General features: G+C 39.7%; 2 protein-coding genes across 2 annotated transcripts; both read left to right on the top strand.

The window, feature by feature from the left end:
• The first annotated feature begins 3,016 nt into the window (after window positions 1–3,016).
• Window positions 3,017–10,639, top strand: LOC122985773 (carboxypeptidase A1-like). Its single transcript, XM_044356665.1, has 12 exons — window positions 3,017–3,068; window positions 4,631–4,830; window positions 5,174–5,255; window positions 5,442–5,576; window positions 5,766–5,870; window positions 6,338–6,439; window positions 6,552–6,653; window positions 6,756–6,866; window positions 7,234–7,324; window positions 8,331–8,530; window positions 8,738–8,822; window positions 10,283–10,639. Exons 2-12 carry the CDS (start codon window positions 4,763–4,765, stop codon window positions 10,468–10,470), a joined length of 1,269 nt encoding a protein of 422 aa, XP_044212600.1. The 5' UTR covers window positions 3,017–3,068; window positions 4,631–4,762; the 3' UTR covers window positions 10,471–10,639.
• Window positions 10,640–13,753: 3,114 nt separating this feature from the next.
• On the top strand, window positions 13,754–21,491 carry LOC122985693 (carboxypeptidase A1-like). Its single transcript, XM_044356538.1, has 11 exons — window positions 13,754–13,834; window positions 15,040–15,121; window positions 15,309–15,443; window positions 15,613–15,717; window positions 16,578–16,679; window positions 16,878–16,979; window positions 17,075–17,185; window positions 17,915–18,005; window positions 18,642–18,841; window positions 19,027–19,111; window positions 20,399–21,491. The coding sequence occupies exons 1-11, from the start codon at window positions 13,770–13,772 to the stop codon at window positions 20,584–20,586; spliced, it is 1,266 nt and encodes a 421-aa protein (XP_044212473.1). The 5' UTR covers window positions 13,754–13,769; the 3' UTR covers window positions 20,587–21,491.
• Window positions 21,492–22,395: the final 904 nt, after the last annotated feature.

Below are 22,395 nucleotides of genomic sequence, written 5' to 3'. Positions count from 1 at the left end.
TAATGCGGATGTATTTTGTCCTACAGAAACACAGCTGTGGGTCATTTTGGAGTGAACCCTCCCCATGCCTCTATAAGACCAGGTCAGGTCATTGGAAAGTGTTTGTGCCTCATTGTGATTACTAATTGGCCATAGTATTTCAATTCAATTCAATTCAATTTTATTTATATACTAATTTATTTATATAGCGCCAAATCACAACAAAAGTCATCTCGGGGCACTTCTCACAGAGAGCAGGTCTAGACTATACTCTTTAATTTACAGAGACCCAATAACCCAGAAACCTCAAGCAGAACCTGGCTCTAGGTGGGCGGCCATCTGCTTTGACTGGTTGGGTTGAGAGAGAAAGATGGGGGGGGGGGGCAGAACAACAACAGCAATAACAACAACAACAACAACAACAATAGATACATGACTAGCAACAACAAACGGCACCAACAGCTGGAGAAGGACATCCCCATGGCTAAGGGCCACAGCCCGGTCCCTGGGGTTTCCTGCGGATGAGAAAGCACAAAGAACTCCGGAGAAGAAGCCAAGTTAGTAATATGCAGTAATTGTATATGAATACATACAGATGGAGAGGAGGAGCTCAGTGCATCATGGGAAGTTCCCTGGGAGTCCTATAGCAGCATAACTAAGGGCTGGTCAAAGGCGAGCCTGGTCGGCCCAAACGATAAACTTTATCAAAAAGGAAAGTTTTAAGCCTACTCTTAAACATAGAGAGGGTGTTTGCCCCCCAGACTGAAACTGGAAGATGCTTCCACAGGAGAGGAGCCTGATAGCTGAAGGCTCTGCCTCCCATTCTACCATTGGAAACTAAACCACCAGTCAGCCTGCATCCTGGGAGCGCGGTGTTCTAGTAGGGTAATAGGGTACTATGAGCTCTTTAAGATACGATGGTGCCTGATCATTAAGAGCTTTGTGGGTGAGGAGAAGGATTTTAAATTCAATACTGGATTTTACTGGAAGCCAGAGCAGAGAAGCTAAGATGGGAGAAATATGATTTCTTTTTCTAGTTTTTGTCAGTACACGTGCAGCTGCACTCTGGACCAGCTGGAGAGTCTTTAGAGACTTGTTAGAGCAGTCTGATAATAATGAATTGCAATAATCCTGCCTGGAAGTAACGAATGCTTGGACTAGTTTTTCTGCATCTCGTTAAGACAGGATGTGCCTGATTTTTGCAACATTATGTGAGTGAAAAAAGGAAGTCCTTGAAATTTGTTTTGTGTGGGAGTTAAAGGACATATCCTGATCAAAAATAACTCTCAGATTCCTTACAGTGGTGCTGGAGGCCAGGGTAATACCATCTAGGGTAGAGTCGTCTACATTCTCTGTCCCGGTCAGCAGCCACTTCTGCTAATACTTTCTGACCTAATCGCTTTCGTAAATAGATAGTTGTTCAGTTCTTGTTTTTTTCACATCTTTATTGCATACCAACAATGCAATCAAAAATTTTCCCAAATGCATCATTAGATGATGCATCATCACTGCAGAAAGGGACAGATTACAACTATAAGATAAACTGTGGTCCCTTTCAAGTTGGACCCCAGTTACCATCATTGTTCTGTTATGAATTTGTTCGCAGTCTGACTCCAAGCTGCCATTCTCCACCAGTCCTCTTGAGGCTCTCAGACTTTTCTCCCTTTTGGTTTGGACTGGACTGAGTGGGGGAAAGCTGTTTTGAGTTGTATCTTTAAAGACATCTGGCATGATATCATTTAAGTTGCCTTTATTAGTTGGACTGTATTCATTGTGTTGCTAGGTTTTTGGTTTTCTGTTTCCTCCTTCTTCGCCTGCTTTTCCCTTTACACCTGCCCTGCATTCAGTCTCCTTAGCCCTGCCCTGCTCCCTGTGTCTTCCCCAGCCAATCGGCTCCCAGCGTGCTCATCGGTGAGTCTTGCCACCTTTTCCTTGTTGTTTCACTAGTTCAGGTTATATTTAAGTCCTGGTCTTCAGTTCAGTTTTGTCGGATCTGCTCTGTATTCGGTTTTGTTCTGATCTACCAGCTTTATTTTTGCCTTCATGTTCCTAGAATAAAGAAGTTATTCTTCAGCCTTGCTTTGTCTACGGTCTCCGGCATTTTGGTCCACCTGCTCTGCACCACTTGACATGTTCACCCTACTGAGAATTCAACAGGGCTGGAATAAGCTGCACTCATGTTCCTCCAAACCATTTTCCCCAGGGTCCCGAAGGCAACCAGTATTTCTATGCTGGGATACAACCCCAGGTTTATTGTATGACAGTTAGTTTGAGATCATTTTAGGAAGAACACATTTATTTGAAGATACACACCACATAAGCATCAGCTGAAATATTAAAAGTATGAAAACTAGTGACTTAACCACAGACTGTGTATAAAGACGGAGGTAGCGAGGTGTGACATCAGCCATTGGTTTGCATTGGAGCTGGTTTTAAGCCCAGAGCTGCCAAGTGTCACGGTTTGACTGTGAGACTCATGCATTTGACACAGATCTCATGATCTCACGCCACACATGTCTTCTCTCTAACTTTTTGCCTTCACTTCCTTTGTTTTCGTCTTCTGACCCTTACCATTTCAGCTTTTAATCCTGCGTTAGAGGAGCATATTACCAAATAAATTTGTAAGTAAATTACTGCAAAGTAGTTGCCACAAACAACCTTTGGGGCCCCTGAGGGTCTAGGGCCTTCTGGTAATCCTCCTGGTAATCCAGCCCACCACAGAACATTATTTAGCCAAGATCAGAGGCAATGTGCAGTAATTGTTTGTGCCTTCATGTACTTTTTCAAACCTTTTTATTTTCTTGATTTTTTCTGTCAAAATCATAAAACTATTATTTCATGGAAACTTTGTGTATTATGAGTTGATATTCCACTGTTCTTTATGCCCAACACCATGTTTTAAAATAGATGGAACATTAAAATAAGGAAGCTGTACACTCTCAAAACGCTGTATCATTATGACGTCTATTATTTAAGATATGTCTGTATTTTCAGCACTTATCTGACACCTTCAGTAGTGCCTAAACCGAGCAGGTAGGAGTTCAGCGTCTTGCTCGACGACACCTCAGCAGGACACATGGCTGCAGACTGTAAGTCTCTGTGAATCAGAAACTTTCCAGCAGGTGTTTTTCACACCTGACTCTGTCTCGCTTTCTGTCTCTTTGCTTTTCCTTTGCAATGTCGTTATCAGTTGGGTTGCGCAACACGAGCTTGCAGATTCTGGGACATGAACAGTGGAGAGAGGTCGTATTAGTGAGTAATGTCAAGGATCTTTACTTTGCTATCGTATGAACTGGATATAAAAGATTACATTTTCGAATGTGTCACAGATATATGTTGTCATAAGGACATTAGATCTATATGAGGAAAGAAAAAATGCAGAAAATGTTATCTGATGTCTGTTGTTCAATATTTAAACATTCTCATAGACTACACTCACTAAAATGTGACTTTAAGAGGTAGAAGGCAAAAGTTGGCTATTTATGTCAAGTAAGTGTTTGATGCAGGTTTTCTGTTTGTTAGTGCAGGCATCACGTTTTTTTGGTGTATATCTCATTTTGAAAAGAAACTCTTCAAAACCACCAGATGTGCATTTTTGCTCTCTGACAGCTCAAGTTCTCTGGTCTGGAAGCTCTTCTCAGCTCACAAATAGAGTGCATGTATCCCTGGCAGCTGGTTTAAATTTAGCTCAGTGAAGCTGCCCGCTGATTACAGTGTTGCCCAAACAGTAACAAAGAGGATGAAGCTGAAACACAGTGTGGTCGGCCGTGACTTCCTGTTGAGCAGTGAGATTCCATTTTGAGCTGTTTACAGACTTCAGAGCAGCACCTCACGCCAGCTGAGAGTGGACAATGACCTACTATTGTTTCATTGTATTCTGTTTTATAAAATTTCACAGAAACCATCCACACAACAAAAGAAGAAAAAGTAAAAAAATGTATCAATAAAACATACCATTTTGGTTAGAATGAAAACTCACATTTATTGGTGAGCACATTTCTGTAAAGAATCTTTAAAAACAAATATTACAGCAACAAGAACATGTTTTATTAGTCATAGACATGATGCAGAGCCATTTTTGTTGCTATAAAAACACCTTGTAAAAAAATAAAGACAACTATTTTGATAACAGATTAATCAATGAAGTCTTTCATTTAGTGAAATTATAAAACATTCTCTGGTGACAACTTCTCAAATGTGAGAATTTGCTGCTTTTCTGTGCTTTATATATATGTGCATTGAATATGTTTTGGACAAAAGAAGCATGTTGAAGATGTCACTTTGGGGTCCGTAAACTGGTGAAGGGCATTTTTCACTACGTACGATCAAACAATTTAACAAATCATTGAAAAATAACTGAAAGATGAATTAATACTGAAAATAATTCAGCCCTATGTTTTTACACAGACTCTTTATGGTGCTGCAATGAGACCTCTATGTGTATAACATGTACAGTACAAGTCAAAAGTTTGGACACAGTTTTTGACTAGTGCTGTAACCTATATGTAATATGACTGAATAAACCAAAACTAAAGCCGGCAGATATTGATCAACCTTCCTCTTTCTTGAGAACATGTGTTCTCTGAACACAGCTTCAGATGTGTCAAAAACATAAGAGTGCATGATGCAACTTTTCATCTGGTATCTTCAGGCTGGCGTGGCAACAGGAGCAGCTGTTGACACACCTTCATCACCTTAAGCAAGGTCGTGGTCTGGACATGTGACCTGGCACATTTGGCCATAAAAGTCTGTGTTCGACCCCGCCACATTCACACTGTTGGTCATGATGAGGGGGCTGTTTGCGTTCGCCGCGCTGTTTGTGGCCGTTTTCGGCAAGGAGACATTTGAGGGGTAAGTGGGCCTCTCAAAACCTCTCACTGGTGGATTTGTAGGGTGCAACTGAATAAAACTTTATGTTTGAACTGTGTATGTGAACTAATAATTACTGAACCTCTAATTCCAATAATAAAAGTTCTTCATTTATTGGCCTCCAACCAAATCTTAAAAGTTTAACCCTTGTTCCCACTTGAGGCCACCAAATTGTAAAAGTATTTAGTTCAGCTTGATGCGGAAGATAGAAGTCACACTGGGAATTAAACCTTGAATCCTGGGAAGTACATGATAAATCATCTTAGCGCTGGGTTCTTGAGTTGAGTAAAAGGTTGTAAAACTCTGGTGTTTCTTTTTGTTACAGACATCAGGTGCTTCGCATTACTGCAAAGGATGATGTCCAGCTGTCTCTTATCAAGACCATGGAGGACATGGTCGAGTTCGAGGTCAGCCATCGTCATCTGAAAATACTCTAAAATAAAATTCAAAGCTTCATATAAGTGATATCCTTTTTCTTTATTATCTTTGTCTTTTTTTAATATAACAAAACAATTTGTTTTTAAGCACTTAAAGCTCTAAATTGACACTTGATTTGACTTAATGTGTTGCATGATGTCTGTGTTTTCTTTCAGTTGGACTTCTGGAGGGACGTGACTGATTTGGCCACTCCTGTGGATGTCAGAGTTCCTTTCCACAGCCTGCAGTCTGTCAAAGTTTTTCTGGAGACTCAGGCCATCGATTACTCCATCATGATTGAAGACCTGCAGGTATGACGTAACAGCCTGGATCCTCAAGTCCAGGTTGAAATAGGAGCAGAATTTACTTACCATCTGTATTTACCGCACCTGTTTTGATTTTTCAAATGTCAATCAGCTCAATGTGACCGACTAATGGAATTTTTTTAAATAGCTTTGTTGATGTCTAACTCAAATATAAATGGTGTCTCTGGCCTGCAGATGATGCTGGATGAGGAGCAGGAGGAGATGGAATCTGCTGCTCGTGCTGCTGAGCCCAGAAACACTGACAGCTACGACTACGCCAGATACCACACCATCAGTGACGTGAGTACACAAACTCTGTATACACAAAGCAGCTGTTATCCAGTAAAAGTATACTGCTGCCTCAAACAGCATTCACTGAATACTTCTGATATAATCCTTGATTCTAATGTATAAAATGAAGATTTAGAAATTTAAAATCAGGGTATTTGTGAATGACATTCGTTCTGGACACATGTAAAACAAATCTATTTGTTTTTCACTCAGGTTTATTGTTCTGGCCCTGATTGCTTGCATTCAAAATCTGTTTGTTTTGAATCTTGTACTTGCATTATATTTGACTTCCATCTGAGCACAATCAGCACTTTTTTTCTTGACAGTAGAGCAGTCACTGATTACTTGGCTTCTACTAGAAGCGTCTTTTAGATTATATACAAGATTATTATAATAACACAACAACAACAAATTAAGACTCAGTCAAGACACTACAGAGAATCTTTATAAAGACTGGGATTTTGTCTTTGGTTTAGATCTACAGTTTCCAGGACATGCTGGTGGCTGAGAATCCCCACATGGTCAGCAAGCTGGTGATTGGTCAGAGCTATGAAGGTCGTCCCCTGAATGTGCTCAAGGTAAACAAAAGAAATAAAAGCTGTGATATTGTGCTTCATAGAGAATAGTAGTATACGTAAAGCATTTTCTTAACAAAACAAAGAGAATTTATGAAGTATGTTTGTTTCTTAGTTCAGCACTGGTGGAACCAACCGTCCTGCCATCTGGATCGACACTGGAATCCACTCCAGAGAGTGGGTCACTCAGGCCAGTGGTACCTGGTTCGCCAAGAAGGTGCTTTAAATGACTCTTGGGTTGCTTTTTGTTTCCCCTAACTGTCTCTGCAGCTTCTGACCACTGATCTTCTGTACTGGAACTTGTGTCCTTTACATTTAGATTGTGACTGATTACGGCCGTGACCCTGCTCTCACCGCCATCCTCGACAATATGGACATCTTCCTGGAGATTGTGACCAACCCTGATGGCTATTACTTCACCCACAACACTGTGAGTCTCACATAGCAACAACTTCTTTTTACTGATTGAGATATTCATTCACAGAAGGATTTCTTAACCCTCTGTAGGGTTAGTTAAGTTCTCATGACTCTTGCAGCAAGAAGTGTCATGTGAAGAGTATTGCACCATTTGATATTGTATGTTGCATGCACATCAAATATATACAGTAGAATTGGTAGATTTAAATTAGCTATATTGAAATAATAATTAGTAGTGTTAATAATGTTGACAACCAAAGAAAAAACACAAAAACAAAGCAGATGAAATACTGATGTTAAAAGCCAAAGGTAAATAATAAGAAGAAGAAGAAGAGGAAGAAGGAGAAACAAACCGTGACTTGTTACTCTGATGTTTCCAGAACCGCATGTGGCGTAAGACCAGGAAGCCCAACCGTGGCTCTAGCTGTGTCGGAGTCGATCCCAACAGGAACTGGAATGCTGGTTTTGGAGGTAATGTCTTTCTCTCTTTGTGGGAATATACCAAGGCACCACACGCATTTCTCAGCATTCATTAAGCTCTAAACCTGTAGTCTAAAGCAGTGGTTCTCAACTTCTTACCCTATAGAGACCCCTAAGTGTGAGTGTAAGTGGGCCCCATATATGTCAGATTACAACAAATTCAAATTCAAAATTTCAGTTTAATTTGTCATGTACACAGTTATACACAATATAATGTGTAGTGAAATGCCTTAGGTACCTGATCCAGCTCAAATTACAATAAAGTGAGTAAAAACAAAGTGATTAAAATTGGGAACAATGTATACACTCAGTAAATTGTAAATTTACTATAAAATAAAGTGAAATAAAATATAGAGTACATACATATAATATACATGATTTGATTTGTGAGCAGTTTGTGATTTTCTTTGTTAGATAGTGTGATGTAAATGATTTCTGGAGGCCTAAAGAGGTTAAACTATCCAGTGTTTCACAAGAAGGAACCAAAGAAAAAAACAGAAAAGATTCAGAAAATAAACGGATTTAGTGTTGTTTATTTCCTACACCAATATTTATCTCGTCACGCCCTAAATTAATCTGGTCTAATAATCTATCATGTTTTTGTTTTGTTCTGTCAAAATGGTCAAGGATTATATTATAGATAATTACTCTTTATTTTTAATTTGACCTTTATTTAAAATTTTGAACAATTTATTTTTGATGTGTAGAATTTTAGTGATGTGCATTGCTGTCTTTTTTTAACCAAATTTAAAAATAAAATCCTACACATCAAGAGTGTTGTGGCCAAAATGGCAGCACACCTGCACAGACTTATAAGACTCTCACATACATATATCGGTGATTACGTTTTGTGGAGACCCTTGCATTATGTCTATTAGCATCTACTAAGTCACCATGGCAGTTTATTTTAATCATGCTGTGTGACTGCAGCAATCCTTTATAGACAGTGGCATCTGTTTCCTTGCTGTTTCTCTGATTCTGTTCTCATTATCTGTAGGAGCCGGCGCCAGCGGCAACCCCTGCTCAGAGACCTACCGCGGACCCAGTGCTCACTCTGAGTCTGAGGTCAAGTCCATTGTGGACTTTGTGAGGTCCCATGGCAACATCAAGGCCTTTATCTCCATCCATTCCTACTCCCAGATGCTCCTGTACCCTTACGGCTACACTAGAACTCCAGCCAGGGACCAGGTTGAGCTGGTAAAAAACACCATCTGCCTTTTTTGACTTCTTTACTCAGAATTTTAGTTAGTTGATCTCTTCTCTGGGCTCTGTGGTTTTATCGTTCCTTTGCAGATTTGTCTGTAATGTTAGAAATGTAAGAATATGCAACAATAATATAACAAACAAAACATGAGAAACTGTGAAGAGGCATCTGTATGTGATTATAGTAATCTCTCTCTGCAGCACAACCTGGCTAAGAGGGCTATCACTGACCTTGCCTCCATGTACGGTACTCGCTACAGATACGGCAGCATCATCACCACCATCTGTAAGTTTCAGCAACACTGTTATATATTGGTTTTACTTCATCCCACTTAATTCTCATTTTCAGCAAATGTCATTTCCTCCTCTTATTACTTTTAGTAGTGGATGTACTTTAATCCTCTTTTAAACAGAGTAACTACAGATTAACTGAGTAATTATCTGTTACTGATGATATATTACTCTCATATGTCCAAAACAACTTAGTGTATTCAACTTCCATAGGAACAAGAACTGGATGTAATCAAAAGCAGAAATGTCAGTTTACAGTTTAGCAGAATAAATGCTTTCCAGCTCAGGGGATTTAGGGCATCCTCAGTGCTGAAGTGCCCTTTCTTACTTATTATTTACTGCTTTTGAAGCTTTGTATTTGTGTCACAAATCCCAAAAGTAACAACATCTGCAACTAGTTATGAGGTCCAGTGCAAAGTTAACATCCAACCAACAAAAACAGATCCTTGGGAGATGTTGTCATTTTGTGTGTTTGCCAACAGTAACTTAAGTATGAGTCTAAAGTCTGATGAGGTTCTTTTTGATTTTATTCAAGCAGCTGTGAGGCACAGGAATCCGTTTTGTTTTTAGACCCTTAAGCACTTTGAAAACATCATCTTAGACCAAACTAAATGCTGAATTAAAGATTTGAGAGTAAACTCACTGACAAGCTTGATAATTAAAGGACAGGTTTACTATCCTCTTAAAACAATAGTCACGTGACCAAATGAACATTGACACATGTTTTTCTTGCTGTAATCATTCTTCCTGTTCATACTGGCCTATAAGATGCCTTCCTACTGCACTTTCAGTGTAGGTGATGGGGACAAAATCCACAGACTTCTGTGCAAATTGCATATAAATGTTTATTTGACGCTAATATGAGGCTTTAGTTGTCCCAATTAGTCAAATCAAGTCAATATCTTTCAAAATTACAGTCTTTTTAGTGGTAAATTCCTTCTTTTTATTGTGATCCTTCCACTGCAGCTGAACAGCAAAAGATACAAAGACACTAAAAAAAGAAATATTTTATTAAAAAGATTGTAAATGTGTAAGATATTCACTTTATTTGACTAACTCACACGGCTGAAGCCTCATACCATCTGCAGATAAACATTTCAATATATTTTTACTTAAAACAAGGAATGTGGATTTTGGCCCCCATCCCGTTCATTGATAGCACATTCGGAGGGGATCCTCTAATGGTCAGAACAGGACGAATGATTACAGTGAACAAAACCTATTTCAATGTTCATATGGATGCCCGACTATTGTTTTAAGACTGACTTGAAAAATTGCAAACCTGTCCTATAAGTAAAGCCATCAGTCTGCAATGCTGTAATATGCTGTAATAAGAAAAAAAAAAGTACATATAGTGGCTTTAACTGTGAAAGCCTCTTTGAGATATTCACAAGTTAAGCTGCTTATTTCATACCTGAAGTATAATCTTCGGAACAATAACTGTCTCACTTGCAGACCAAGCCAGTGGTGGCACCATTGACTGGACTTACGACCAGGGCATCAAATACTCCTACACCTTCGAGCTGAGGGACACTGGTCGCTACGGATTCATCCTGCCAGCCAATCAGATCATCCCCACCGCCCAGGAGACTTGGCTGGCTCTGATGACCATCATGGATCACACCTTCAAGAACCCCTACTAAACTAATGTGTCTGTAAAAGTGGAAATCCTTGTGGAGAAACCACTGTAGGCAAATGTCATCTTTAAAATGTCATCTTTTAGACTAATGTCATCTTTATCATCATACTCCATGACTCTTAAAACATCATGAAAACCACAAACAGATAAATAAATGGGCTCACTGAGTGAAACTGTCTTGTTTGATCTGAATTTATTTCTCCCTGATCCTGTCACATTTCCTGTCAATCCCATTTTAAGTTTGAGTAAATATTTCTCATACTGAACGGAAGAAAATGAAACATTTCAAAATTGTTTTGTTTGTTTTTGTTGATACAAGCATCAGCTACACAAGTACACATAAGCATATAAAAACCTCACTGTTTTTACCTGCATTCTGTTCCAAAGGCATTTCCATCTTTTTTCATTCAGGTTTTTCTAAGTAAATGGGACCAGTAAGAGTTAGAAGTGGTTAGATTTCATCCAGCTGAATTAGAATAGGCTACAAAAGGCTACAAATTAGGAATTAGCAATACTGTTTTTCACATTTGGAAATTATAATTTTGTAACAGCTGTGTTATTTCCTTCTCCTTTATGTTTTTGTGATAAACACATATATCTATGTGAAGGCCTCAACTAATCAGTTTGCATGATCAAAACTTGCAGTACCTTGATCCATATAGTGCACACACACACAATCAGTCAAGTGCGAGTATAAAGGATGTAAAAAATAAAGGCAGCAGTTGCACCCCTCTGTTTAGGAATCACATTAAGACATCATGACAGGATGAAGCACTTTACAAAAACCCAGCAAAACTCTTCTTGTTTTCACAAAATGGATAAAAGTCTCTAACATTATGTGTACATACATTACATCTACTGTATTACAAATTTCATACTTTTGTCCAAATGTCAGGGTATTAATCTGAAATTAAATATTTTGGTTGTTGTAGTAAAATGTATGCTGTTCACAACTGGGTAAGAACGAAGATTAGAATATTGTAACCCTAGTTCTATAAGCACAAGCAGAGACGAGCCCTTTACTGGACTTTATGGGTAAAACTCTCCTCCAATCATACGCATGCAATTGCCCACTGAAATTTGCATGTATGTAGCTGGCCAATCAGGACGCGCCTACCAATTACATGTGTCTCACACAGTATATATGGCGTCTTGCTGCCGTTCACATCCAGAAACCATTTCAGTGGATGGTGTAGGAGTGGCAGGGTCCATAGTCAGAGGGCTCCGCCTGTGCTTCCAGAACTAGGGTTACAATATCGTAATCTATGTTTTATGTTTTTTTTGGGGGGGGGGGGGGGGGGGGGGTGTAGCACTAATGGTAGTTCCCACTGGGGGACAGAGTCACGCATCACCAGGCAGGCATTGTCTCCTTTACTCCTGTAAGAAACGTTTCATGAGGGGGTGGGTGGAGACAGGTCTGTCACCAAAACACTCATGACAGGAGGAAATAGCTGCTGCATACACTTATAATAGTGGCATGAGACAACTCCTTTCCCATAGATACTGTAGAAAGGAGAGAACCTCTCCCACTGCACATGTCAGGGGGTCTAATCTACTTTCCTCGCACCAGTGTTGGAATCTTTGCTTTGTAGCAAGCAATGGTGGATCTTGTTCTTGCTGCCTGGATGGTCTGCACCACTTGTGCAGACAGTCCAGCCCGCATCAGCTTGTCCCTCTCTGGAGCCAAGCCTTGAGACGTTGGCCCAATGTGGGCAGCCTGCCTATCGAGTCTGCCTCCTTGGACAGGGCCCTCCAGACTTGGGGGATGGACCAGGGCTGGGCCACCCACATCTGGGTCATCTCTGCGTACCATGGTGCCAAACGGCGGTCTAGGGCTATCAGGATGACCGACAAACCACTTTTGTCTCACTCTCTCCAGCAGCAGGGTAATGAGATGAAGAGGAGGAAATGTGTAAAGTAGCCTCCTTAGCCATGGCACGTGTGCAAACATGTCCACCCCCAGGAGTGGATTGTCTTGCAGTGTCAGGGAGAACCAGAAAGGGCAGTGGTTCTTGGTCCGATTGACAAACAGGCCCACTTCTGCTGTCCCAAACCAGTTCCAAATCTGCTGCACCACCTTGGGTTGCAGCCTCCATTCGTTTGCCAGAGGGCCACCTCTTGACATGAGGTCAGTGCCCCAGTTTTCCAGACCCGGAATGTGGAGGGTTCTCAGAGACAGAAAGCGTTCCCACAACCACAGGTTCTCCACATGAGTGAACAGGGCAGCAGATCAGACTCCACCCTGCCGTTGATGTAGGCAACCATGGTGTGATTGTCTGTTCTCACCAACACATGTCTCCCCTGAACCAGAGTCAGGAAGGGTCCTCCTGCACTGATGGGGGAACATTGACCATGCGTTGCTTGTGCCTCTTGTGATCCAAGTGCAGGTTGGTGAACCACCTTCTCAGGCAGTGTATATGCAGGAGCCCCAGTGGAATGAATGGATGGCCCACCGCCATGAGACCCAACATCTGCATGACAGACAGTTGATGGCAAAACCTATCTGGGCTAGGTACAGCACCAACTTGGCTGTCTAGAAAATGGCCCATTTCCTGGACCTGGCAAGGACAACAAAGTTGTCTAAGAAGGTCTTCATGCCCTTATTGCACAGCGATTGCAGCATCCACACACTTGCTGAATGTGCGGGGAGCCGGGGAGCAGCCAAACGTTAGCCTGTTGTACTTGTAGACTATCCCCTGAAAAGTGAAACACAGGAACTTCCTGTGTTTTGGAGCACAAGGGGTATGCAGCAGATGGCAGCTCAGCTGCACCTTCTACTCTTCCAGCCTCTTAAAGCATTGAGTGACAGAGGAAAAGGACCTGAAAAGACCATCCGGAGCTATGGTAGCTCCCAGGAGGTCATCTCTGTCCTCTCTCTGTGGGGCAGTGAGTCCCAGTCACACGTGATGTGAGCCCACTGTGGCAGGCGACATCACACACCCTGTGGCAGTAGCAACTCCCCGAATCAGGTTATTCATCTGGCTGATGGTGTGGACTCCGGGCCCATTGAAAGTCTGTCCAGATTTTTACTGTTACTGTATATTATGTAAAACAACTGAATAAACCCAGCAGACATTGATGAACTTTCCTCTTTCTTGAGAATATGTGTTCTCAAGAAAGTGTCAAAAACATAATAGTGCATGGTGCAACTTTTCATCTGTATCTTCAGGCTGGTGTAGCAACAGGATCAGCTGTTGACACACCTCCATCACCTTAAGCAAGGTTGTGGTTTGGACATGAGTCTTGCACATTCAGCTATAAAAGTCTGTGTTTGGCCCCACCAGATTCACACCGTTGGTCACAATGAGGGGGCTGCTTGCATTTGCCGTGCTGTTGGTGGCCGTTTTCGGCAAGAAGACCTTTAAGGGGTAAGTCAGCCTCTCAAAGCCTCTCGCTGGTGGATTTGTAGGGTGCAACTGAGTTTTGCACCCTACAAATCCCCCCAAAAAAGACTTAGTTTGAACTGTATATGTGATCTAATAATAACTGAACATCTAATTCCAATAATAAAAGTTCTTTATTTATTGGCCTCTTTTAAATCAGTTAATTACAACCAATAAAAGCTTGTTTAAATACTTGGAGTGATCAGTCCACCTTCATATAAAATGCAGTAATTTTTATTTTCTCAGGAACGTTACGTTTACAAAAGTCAGTACAGGAAACGCTGTGCAGTGGACAACATAGTATCTGCACAAGTAGACTCTAAAGGGTTAGTTCACTCAACATTTCAACTCTACATTTGGATTTATTTATCCAGATTTTGAGATATCGTTCTCTGAGATTTGTGCCTCCACCCCTAAAACAATGGAGGTGAATGAAATGTGATTTCTGAGACTCAAAACATTGAAAAAAAGTATTATTATTTTCAATCAACAGCAACATTTCTTCTTAGAAACAACGCCCCAATCAGGATAATCCACAGAACTCACTGAAAATGTTGTCACATGATCTGTGAATAATCAAGAGTAACAGGGACACTATTCCTGGATTCTTTGAAGCTGCACTAACACTAGTCCTCCTAAAAACACTTATTAACGACAGAAATACAGCGATACGTCTTATTATAACAATTCATCACGTTAGCTGTTTATTACGGCTGACGAATATCTGGCTCAGTCATGCTGTTTGAGGAAGCTGAATATGATTAAACCTGTTGCATATTAATTTATAATCTACATCTCCATCAGATACTAAGAGGATGAAATTTGGACATTTCAATTTACTTGTCTAATGATTAAGTCCTTCAGACATTCCAAATCATAAAAGTTTAAGCCTTGTTTCCACATGAGGCCACTAAATTGTAAAAGTATTATTTCAGCTTGATGTAGAAGATAAAAGCCACACTGGGAATTAAACCTCAAATCCTGGGAAACGCTTTGCTCTGCCAATCAAACTGGAGGCAATCAAAATCATAAATCATCACTCCTACTGTGTTATTGTGCAACTGCTGAATATGCAAGACAAGTCTGCCTTGAGAAATCTTACTTCACATCATGTGTGGAAACTTCTCTTTTGGTCAGGGTTCTTGAGTTGAGTAGGAGTTGTAAAACTCTGGTGTCTCTCTTTGTTACAGACATCAGGTGCTTCGCATTACTGCAAAGGATGATGTCCAGCTGTCTGTTATCAAGACCATGGAGGACATGGGAGAGTTTGAGGTCAGCCATCATCATCTGAAAACATAAAAATAAAATTCAAAGCTTCATATAAGTGATATCCTTTTTCTTTATTATCTTTATCTTCTTTTTTTAATATAACAAAACGATTTGTTTTTAAGCACTTTAAGCTCTAAATTGACACTTCATTTGACTTAATTTGTTGCATGATGTCTGTGTTTTCTTTCAGCTGGACTTCTGGAGGGATGTGACTGATTTGGCCACTCCTGTGGATGTCAGAGTTCCCTTCCACAGCCTGCAGTCTGTCAAAAATTTTCTGGAGACCCAGGACATCAAGTACTCCATCATGATTGAAGACTTGCAGGTATGAAGTCCCAGTCCTCAAGTCCAGGCTGAAATAGGAGCAGAATTTACTTTCCATCCTGTTTTAATTTTTCAAATGTCAATCAGCTCAATGTAATCGCCTAATGGAATTTTTTAAAACAGCTTTGTAGATGTCTAACTCAAATATAAATGGTGTCTCTGGCCTGCAGATGATGCTGGATGAGGAGCAGGAGGAGATGGAATCTGCTGCTCGTGTTGCTGAGCCCAGAAACACTGACAGCTACGACTATGCCAGATACCACACCATCAGTGACGTGAGTACACAAACTCTGTATACACAAAGCAGCTGTTGTCCAGTAAAAGTATACTGCTGCCTCAAACAGCATTCACTGAATACTTCTGATATAATCCTTGATTCTAATGTATAAAATGAAGATTTAGAAACTTTCAAATCAGGGTATTTGTGAATTACCGCATCAAATTACAGACTTTATTCATTTTTCTAATTGAGGTTGTAAATTCAGGAATGTCAGTTGACTTATCCCCAAAAATTGTCAGTATTTTTTCAATTCAGTGTAATTTCACCTAAACTTTGAACGAGATGACAGCAACAAGTAATAGAAATAGAAGAATGATTCTGCATGCAAAACAAAAAGACTAGAACAGAGGATATAGTTAAAAAATAAATAAATAAATAAAAGTGCAGCTTCTAGTTGTACTATGTCTATATACTTCCATGTTCTGGACACATGGGAAAAATTATTTCTATTTTTACTTTAACTCAAATTTTTTGTTCTAGTCCTGCATCGTCCCTGGTTCCATTCTGGCTGGGAACCCTTGTTGTATGTCATGACCCTCTGTCTCCCCTTCTGTCCTGTCTGCTTCTCCACTATTAATTGTCCATTAAAGGCCAAGATGCCCAACAAACATATCTTAAAATATTCAAAAATTCAAAATCTGTTTGCTTTGAGTCTTGTATCTGTGTTATATTTGACTTCCATCTAAGCACTTTTTTTCTTGACAGTAGAGCAGTCACTGATGACTTTGCTTCTACGAGAAGCATCTTTTAGATTATCTACAAGATTATTATAATAACACAACAACAAGAAATTTAGACTCAGTCGAGACGCTACAGAGAATCTTTATAAAGACTGGGATTTTGTCTTTGGTTTAGATCTACAGTTTCCAGGACATGCTGGTGGCTGAGAATCCCAAACTGGTCAGCAAGCTGGTGATTGGTCAGAGCTTTGAGGGTCGTCCCCTGAATGTGCTCAAGGTAAACAAAAGAAATAAAGGCTGTACTATTGTGCTTCATAGAGAATAGTAGTATACGTAAAGCATTTTCTTGACATAATGAAGATTCATGCATGATTGTTAATATTTTTTTTTAGAATTTCACCATTTATGAAGTATGTTAGTATGTTTGCTCATTTATTCTTTGTATGTTTGCATGTTTCCTTTTTCTGTTTCTTAGTTCAGCACTGGTGGAACCAATCGTCCTGCCATCTGGATCGACACTGGAATCCACTCCAGAGAGTGGGTCACTCAGGCCAGTGGTACCTGGTTTGCCAAGAAGGTGCTTTAAATGACTCTTGGGTTGTTTTTTGTTTCCCCTAACTGTCTCTGCAGCTTCTGATCTTCTGCACTGGAACTTGTGTCCTTCACATTTAGATTGCAACTGATTTTGGCCGTGACCCTGCTCTCACCGCCATCCTTAACAGGATGGACATCTTCCTGGAAATTGTGACCAACCCTGATGGCTACTACTACACCCACAACACTGTGAGTCTCACATAGCAAACAACTTCTTTTTACTGATTGAGATATTCATTCATGTAAGATTTCTTAACCGTCTGTAGATCCTCAAATTCTTATGACTCTTGCAACAAGAAGTGTCATGTGAAGAGTATTGCACCATTTGATATTGTATGTTCATGTACATCAAATATATACAGTTAAACTAGTAGATTATATTAGTTTGTCATGATTTGGCAGGCAAGTGGACCCAAGAACAGCAAGCACGGGAACTGAAATATAATTTTTTTTAATTCTGAGATTGTGCAGGCAAAAACAAAAGCTGGCAGATCAAAGTGAAGGAGAAAACAGAACAAAGGATCCAACAAAGACTGAACTGAAAACCAGGGATCAAATACATACTGAACTAATGAGGGAATGGGGAACAGGTGACTGGATAAGGCAACAGGCAAGGATCTGATAGACTAGGATAAACACAGGGGAACTGACACACACAAAACCATAGCAGACCACACATGAAACATAACCCGAATACACAACACTTCAATCACCTCCATCTGCAGAAAAAACAAAGCCAAAAACCCCAAGACACAAATATTATATATAGTAAAAATAATTAGCAGTGATAATAATGTCAACAACCAAAGAAAAAAAAGAAGAAAAAAAAGACAAAGCAGATGAAATACTAAAGTTACAAGCCAAAGGTAAATAATAATAACAATAAGAAACAAACTGATGTTACTCTGATGTTTCCAGAACCGTTTGTGGCGTAAGACCAGGAAGCCCAACCCCGGCTCTAGATGTGTTGGAGTCGATCCCAACAGGAACTGGGATGCTGGTTTTGGAGGTAATGTCTTTCTCTCTTTGCTGGAATATACCAAGGCACCACGCGCATTTCTCAGCATTCATTAAGCTCTAAACCTGTAGTCTAAAGCAGTGGTTATCAACTTCTTTCCGTATAGAGACCCTTAAATGTGAAGCAATATATCCTTTGGGCCCCATATGTCTCAGCTTACATGTCTATGATTCAAAACTCAGATTTAATTTGTCACATACCTAGTTATAGTCAGTACAATGTATACTGAAATGCCTTAGCTAAGTTTTGATGTGTAGAATTTTAGTGATGTGCATTGCTGTCTTTCAGCGTCTTTCCAGATTACATCAAGTTACCAAATTTTAAAATCCTACACATCAGGAGAGTTGTGGCCAAAATGGCAGCACAACTGCACAGACTTGTCACAAAATGCTCTTCAGGAAGCTGAGGACACAATACTGATGACACATATAAGACTCTCACATACATATTTTTGTGATTGCGTTTTATGGAGACCCTACTATCTGTACTACTACATTATCTGCATTAGCATCTACTAAGTCACCATGACAGTTCATTTTTATTATGCCGAGTGACTACAGCAATCCTTTATAGACAGTGGCATCTGTTTCCTTGCTGTTTCTTTAATTCTGCTCTGATCATGTGTAGGACCCGGGGCCAGCAACAACCCCTGCTCAGACATCTACCGTGGACCCAGGGCTCACTCTGAGTCTGAGGTCAAGTCCATTGTGGACTTTGTGAAATCCAATGGCAACATCAAGGCCTTTATTTCCATCCATGCCTACTCCCAGTTGCTCCTGTACCCTTTCGGCTACACTAGAACTCCAGCCAGGGACCAGGTCGAGCTGGTAAAAAACTTTACTCAGAATTTTAGTTGGTTGATCTCTTCTCTGGGCTCTGTGCTTTTATAGTTCCTTTGCAGATTTGCTTGTAATGTTAGAAATGTAAGAATATGCAACAATAATATAACAAACAAAACATGAGAAACTGTGAAGAGTCATCTGTATGTGATTATAGTAATCTCTCTCTGCAGCGCCGTCTGGCCCGGAGGGCTACCAGAGACCTTGCCTCCCTGTACGGTACTCGCTACAGATACGGCAGCATCATCACCACCATCTGTAAGTTTCAGCAACACTGTTATACATTGGTTTTACTTCATCCCACTTAATTCTCATCATCAGTAAATGTCAATTTCCTCCTCTTATTACTTTTAGTAGTGGTTGTACTTTAATCCCCTATTAAAAAGAGTAACTACAGATTAACTGATTAATTAACTGTTAATGATGATATATTACTCTCATATGTCCAAAACAACTTAGTGCAGAAATGTCAGTTTAGCAGAATAAATGCTTTCCAGCTCAGGGGATTTAGGGCATCCTCAGTACTGAAGTGCCTTTTCTTACTTATTATTTACTGCCTTTGAAGCTTTGTATTTGTGTCACAAATCCCAAAAGTAACAACATCTGCAACTAGTTATGAGGTCCAATGCAAAGTATCCAACCACAAGTACAGAAACACAAAGACTTAAGTATGAGTCTAAAGTCTGATGAAGTTCTTTTTTTATTTTATTCAAGCAGCTGTGAGGCACAGGACTCCATTTTGTTTTTAGACCCTTTAGCACTTTGAAAACATCATTTCAGACCAAACTAACAAGCTGGATAATTAAAGGACAAGTTTACAATTTTTCCTCCCAAAACAATAGTCAGGTGACCAAATGAACACTGACACTTGTTTTTCTTGCTGTAATCATTCTTCCTGTTCATACTGGCCATCAGAAGATCCCTTTATTAATGCGTTTTCATTGCAAGTGATGGGGGACAGAACCCACAGTCCTCCTTCTGTGCAAAAATGTATTTAAAACTTTATTTGAAGCTAATATGAAACTTCAGTTGTTCCAATTAGTCAAATCAACTCAATATTTTTCAAAACACATTCTTTTAACATCCAAAATCTCTCGCGCAAAGACACAAAGAGGGAGTGTTTTACTAAATAGATTGTAACTATGGAAGATATCCACTTTATTTGACTAACTCACATATTATATTCAGATAAACTTTCAAATACATTTTTGCTTAAAATTGGCTCCCATCACTTACATTGAAAGCGCATTTGGAGTGGATCCTCTAATGGTCAGTATGAACAGGACGAATGATTACAGCAAGCAAAACCTATTTCAATGTTCATATGGACGCCTGACTATTGTTTTAAGACTGACTTGAAAAATTGCAAACCTGTCCTATAAGTAAAGCAATCAGTCTGCAATGCTGTAATATGCTGTAATAAGAAAAAAAAAAAGTACATATAGTGGCTTTAACTGTGAAAGCCTCTTTGAGATATTCACAAGTTAAGCTGCTTATTTCATACCTGAAGTATAATCTTCGGAACAATAACTGTCTCACTTGCAGACCAAGCCAGTGGTGGCACCATTGACTGGACTTACAACCAGGGCATCAAGTACTCCTACACCTTCGAGCTGAGGGACACTGGTCGTTTTGGCTTCATCCTGCCAGCCAATCAGATCATCCCCACCGCCCAGGAGACTTGGCTGGGTCTGATGACCATCATGGATCACACCCTCAAGAACCCCTACTAAACTAATGTGTCTGTAAAAGTGGAAATCCCTGTAGAGACACCACTGTAGGCAAATGTCATCTTTAAAATGTCATCTTTTAGACTAATGTCATCTTTATCATCATACTCCATGACTCTTAAAACATCATAAAAACCACAAACCATTTCTTTATGATTATGAAGTGTTTTACTTTGTCGCAAGTTTACACACATTTATGCACCTTCTATGTCTCTGTCTGCATTATTTTCACATCCTCTAAACCTCAATATCTGCCTGCTTTTTTAAGAGATTTTAATCCAAAATACATTGCATAGATTTGGTTGTAGCAAAGAGTGAAACTGTCTTGTTTAATCTGAATTTATTTCTTCCTGATCCTGTCACATTTCCCGTCAATCCCATTTTAATTTAGAGAAAAATATTTCTCATACTGAACGGAAAATGATGAATGAATTATTTGTTTTTAACTATAACTGCTACATTATTCAACATTTAATCACAGAATTTTATCCTTGTTTTTATTTTTTTATTTCAATTTTATCAGTCAGAAATAGAAAGACTATTTTCCCCTCTGTCACCATGTTAAGGTTTTCTTTTAATGATATCTTTATCATTTCCCAACACAAAAACATGAATGTGTCCTTGATAACTAAACAATATGATAGGTTAAAATTAAGGCCATCAGTCTTAATTATTTTTCCTTTTATTCAGAGAAATAAAATTATTTTTGTCAGGTTTTGATAGTGGTAGGCTATAGCGGTGCATTGTGTTGTGGGCAGACTTGGCATGTTTGACTACTGTTTTGGATTGTCTGCCGTCACTGGGTTTCATTCCATCTAAACACCTCTATCCCTGTTGAGAAAAGGCATTTTATAGCCTGTGATTGTAAAATATGAAGTTGCTCATTAAATTTTATATTTCCACAAACATGTGGCTGGTGATATTTAGTATGAAATCATCTTTATTAAAACAGAGTATTCCTCAATTAATATCAAGCCAAGTCATCCAATAAAACTCCTCTTCCTACTAAATAACTAAATATAATTAAAGCGTGGGATGTGGATATCAGTAGCGTCAGTGGTGTATGATGTGCATGGATGTAAGATGTGTGTGTGAGTGTTGTAAGGTGTAAGAAAATAAAACATAACAAAGCTACAGCAACATAACTATCCCAAACCAAAGCAGGTAACTGGAGGGAAGAGCAGAGAGCAGAGTGACCCAGCCTGCTAGCTGCAGCCAGACTTTATCTCCTGGGAACACTGGAGTCAGGTGCTCCCAGTTAGGGTAACAAACCACCTGTAGAGCAGAACAGACAGGTGAATGAGCAGTAAAGCGCAAGATGATGGGTCATCAGTATGTCTGCGTCTGCGCGAGTGCATCAAATCTTGTGCCATGACCATATAAACGGGATGAAGATGGGGTTATCAAACTGGACTTTACATTTCACATCCCTGATTTTAATCCTTGCACCTGTCACTTTCATGTATTTCATCGAACTGAACTTTAGATTGTGAATTGCATTCAGCCCCAACCCCAACCCTAACCCTAACCCTAACCCAAGCACTTCAAGTCTTCCGCCAAGCCTGTAGTAATGCCCTAGATTGTCAGCAGTATTGCAGTCTCTGAAGGTTACTCACTTTGGTCACTATTTCCACTAAAAAACTAAAAAACCCCACTGTTTTTAAAAACTACAATTCCCTAAAGCCTCGCCATGCAGCTTGATACAAATCTACACCACAGTTGAAGATCTTCTGGTTTGTAAAGTAGGGTTGTAAAACAATAGATCTACTGAATATATCTAGTACAGCTGAACCAGTAATTACACTGCATCTG

Source organism: Thunnus albacares, chromosome 7 (genome assembly GCF_914725855.1).
Source record: "Thunnus albacares chromosome 7, fThuAlb1.1, whole genome shotgun sequence".
Classification (NCBI taxonomy): Eukaryota; Metazoa; Chordata; class Actinopteri; order Scombriformes; family Scombridae; genus Thunnus; species Thunnus albacares.
Note: the sequence above shows the minus strand (reverse complement) of the source record. Positions and strands in the feature narration are given on the sequence as shown.